Genomic DNA, 3462 nt, shown 5'->3' on the forward strand with positions numbered 1-3462 from the left:
CCCCCCCCCCCCCCCCCCTTCACCACCTGAGAACACATTCACACGCTGTGCTAAGGAGAACCTACACACACGCACACACACACACACACATGGACGGACAGTCAGACAGAGGCGTTCAGCGGTCAGGGGGTCTCTGATGTCATAACCTGGCGTGCAGGTTGACGATGACGCTGTCTTCAGGAAGGTCTTTGACAGGCAGGTCCCCCATGTCTCCTAGTCCGTGGTCGGTGCTCTCACAGCTGCTCTGAGGCGACTCTGGAGGAGGCTGGTACAGGATGCTGGCTAACAGGAAAAATATTGTCCCTAACGCCTAAAAAAAAAAAGTAAAAGAGGAGGATGGATGATAGCAATGAAGAAAGAAAGTCAAACATCAAGAGAAATAGTACACAGAAAATAATTGTCCCAAATCCCCGGCCGTGACACTTGTAAGTGAGTGATCGTCTTTGTTTTGTTTGTCTTCATCCATAGCATGCTTGGGGTCCATCTATGTGTGTCTCCCTCTATCTCTACCCTGGCAGTCCTGGGTCTTCCACACACCTGCCGCTAATCCTATCACCACACCTGAACCTCATCCGCTCGTCGAAAACAAATCTTAAAGGTGCACCATAAGTTACTGCATGACGTGACGTCTGTTCCAAGTAGATACCAAACAAAACCGAGAAAGCTCGCCCCTCCCCTATGTTTCATGCCTAACTGACTGTGATTAACCTCCCACCAACTCCCCCAAACCATCTTGTCGGTGATTGGCTTGGTTTGTTGTGTTTTGGTGCACAGCCTGTGCCCCTAGTGTTTGTTTGACATTTACGGCCCCTGTGTTGTCTCCTGAGACCGGGCTTTTTCACGGTGTTTTCAGGGGGCAGGCAGCTAGCGGATCAAAGAGAGATGCCTACGATTTGAGTCCAGTCGCTGCCGGATCGATGTGAAGTACTGCGTACTTTTAAACAGCTACCAGTATAGTGTTAGATACCGGCCTGTTGATCTCTCTCTCATAGTAAAGGATTCTCTGAACTCGGACCTGGAGACCCCGTAGCCTACCCAAACCTTCTGGATCACTATTGTTTGGATCAAGACTCACAAGTCTGCGAGCCAGCTGCTCTCTGTGCCGGAACCCACCTGGACTCTTCCCCTCTCCCTCACCTGCCAACTCCGTCTGTTACACACTTCTGGTCTGTAAATAATCTGCTTGACTCACTCTTCTGGTCCGATCTGCTTTTCAGTTTTACTACAGGAAAGCTGACAATAATTTGCAAAGTGGCCTACATCACCTGTGTCTGCTTGCATAAGTTTAGATAGTTTAACTAGTTTAACAATTTTGGTTTTCTGGCCGAGAGTTCAAGAAGAAGATCCATATCACTCATGTCTGTTGAAGCTAAAGGGATTCGTTTCAACTGGCTTTGTGTCCCTGCACTGTGTGGGTAGTTTATGCAGACAAACGGACTTCCCTCCAAGTTGCCAGTGCCTGGGGCTCCCTGCTCCTCCCCCTGCCAAAATCTAAACTTTAGCTTGTGGATGGGTCAAAGAGCTGCTGGCGCTGCCGGCAGGGGGGCTACAGGCGCTGTTCGTCTGCACACATTGGCGACTAACGACTCCCTGGCTTAAATTCAAAAGGTAATGTTCAGACAAGAGAATGTTAGGTATGTTCTCATCTAAACTTCGGCCAAAATGTCAGACTACTCCTTTAAACATGCACATTACCGACATAAAAACATCCTACAGTCCCTAAGGCAGTATGACGAAACACTGTTTTTCAGTTTTGAAGTGAAGCAGAGATATCTTTTCTTGCAAAGATACTTTGTCAAGTACAAACATCGGTGTTAATGTTACCTTATAGATGATGCCAGCTACTAGTGTGTACTGGCTCATGGCTGAGTTCTGATAGAGGTAGCAGGAGCCCTGCTCACCACACTTATCCTGCCACAGTAAGCAGGAGATGTCAATCACAGAGCCAAATGCTATGGGTCCTGGAATCCCACCTATAGGGAAACAGCGACACAGATTGGACAACATCATTGCATCCATGTGGGGAGAGTTAAGCAAAAATGGTTTTAATTCAAAGGTTAAAGGTAAAAGTAAACTTAGTAAAAGAATACGGTGGACTTACCAAGTGTGCGCACCACAATCCACTGGATGCCAAGGCCAAAGGATCTCTGGCTGTCTGGCACACACCTACACAACACATGGTTTGTCAGACACGCAGGCATTGTGGATCTCACACTTCATTACGACATAGGGTGATATTTTTTTCAGCTTCTTTTGATGCCTTTTGTTTTGTCTGCAGCTTGGACTGATCATTGGCCCCCATACAATTTCTACCGTCACCGCGCACACGGGCAAGACATTATTTCCAATGTGGAGTTTGCATTGTTGAAAATATATATGTATTGAAAATGTTGTAAAGAACATATGGGGCGGGGCAAACCATCACCAATGAACAACGAACTCTCTGCTGAGTTCAAGGATACCTTAGACTCCACATCAAACTGTTCATTAGTTATGAAAGTGGGTGTGGCTAAAGCATAGGGGGCGGGGCAAACCATCACCATTGAAAAAGGTGCTAGGTACTAAGTACTGCAGGGGCTCAATTTTCGCAAGTTTCTTAAGGGGGGTGCTAGCAAGGCATTTTTGCCCGCTTAATTACAAAACCCTTAAAATTTCAAATTTTGCACCAGACCTAGTGCGTCTGCAAGTTTTTTTCAGCACCTTAAGGACCTCAATTACATGGTTCATTGGACGTAATGATAATTCCTTCAGTTTAAAGAGGGCCTATGCCGGCTGACATTCAATGGGGTTTGGGCCCTGATAAAATCATATTTATAGATGTCACAAAATGGTGGTTGTAAATGCTCGTGTCTACCCACCTGAGCGTGGCCGTGAGTGCGGGGATGCTACAGAGGAAGGTGAAGGAAATAATGATGAAGAGGAAGGAGAGGAAGGCTGGCATGTGGTGACAGGAGCTGCCACACTTCCCTGTCAGAGCGAAGCCCTCCTCGCCCCAGGACACATTACCCACCACACAGCTACATCCAGAGTACACCTGAAAACACATATTGTCGCCTTTGAACATACTGAATGGTAATGAGGCCAGCAGTTTTTAAATTGACATCAACATGCAGTACGTGTGATGTTCCCATCAATCAAAAGGTCAATGTTAATATCAGTTCTCTACATAAATTTAAGAATGAGACAGGGCTGTAGTGAAGTCCACCCTTTTCGAGTCCAAGACAAGTCCAAGACCAGGAATAGTCCTGACCGAGTCAAGACTGAGTCCAAAAAGGTTCAAGTCCTAGTTATTACTGAGTTTAAAGTTTGAGTCCTAATCAAGACTGAGTCCAAATGAGAGACAGTCAAGACCAAGGAAGGAAAGGGTCAAATTAGGCCATATTAATTACTTTAAGTACAAATATTTCACTTAACCCTTGTGTTGTCTTCCCGTCAACCATGACAAAAAAAAAACAGTTTTGG

At 46.1% G+C, this 3462-nt stretch overlaps 1 protein-coding gene across 2 annotated transcripts in view; it reads right to left on the reverse strand.

Moving 5' to 3' along the window:
- Positions 1-134: 134 nt before the first annotated feature.
- slco4a1 (solute carrier organic anion transporter family, member 4A1) overlaps positions 135-3462 on the reverse strand; it is a 30243-nt gene continuing 26915 nt past the window's right edge. For both annotated transcript variants that reach the window (XM_032521325.1, XM_032521323.1), the window contains exons 9-12: positions 2859-3034; positions 2102-2166; positions 1825-1973; positions 135-310 (exon numbers count right to left, since the gene is read on the reverse strand). In XM_032521325.1, the coding sequence (XP_032377216.1) occupies positions 140-310; positions 1825-1973; positions 2102-2166; positions 2859-3034 (561 nt within the window). In that variant the 3' untranslated portion in view covers positions 135-139. The remainder of the gene's footprint in view (positions 311-1824; positions 1974-2101; positions 2167-2858; positions 3035-3462) is intronic.

The sequence above is a fragment of the Etheostoma spectabile genome, chromosome 7 (assembly GCF_008692095.1).
Source record: "Etheostoma spectabile isolate EspeVRDwgs_2016 chromosome 7, UIUC_Espe_1.0, whole genome shotgun sequence".
NCBI lineage: Eukaryota > Metazoa > Chordata > Actinopteri > Perciformes > Percidae > Etheostoma > Etheostoma spectabile.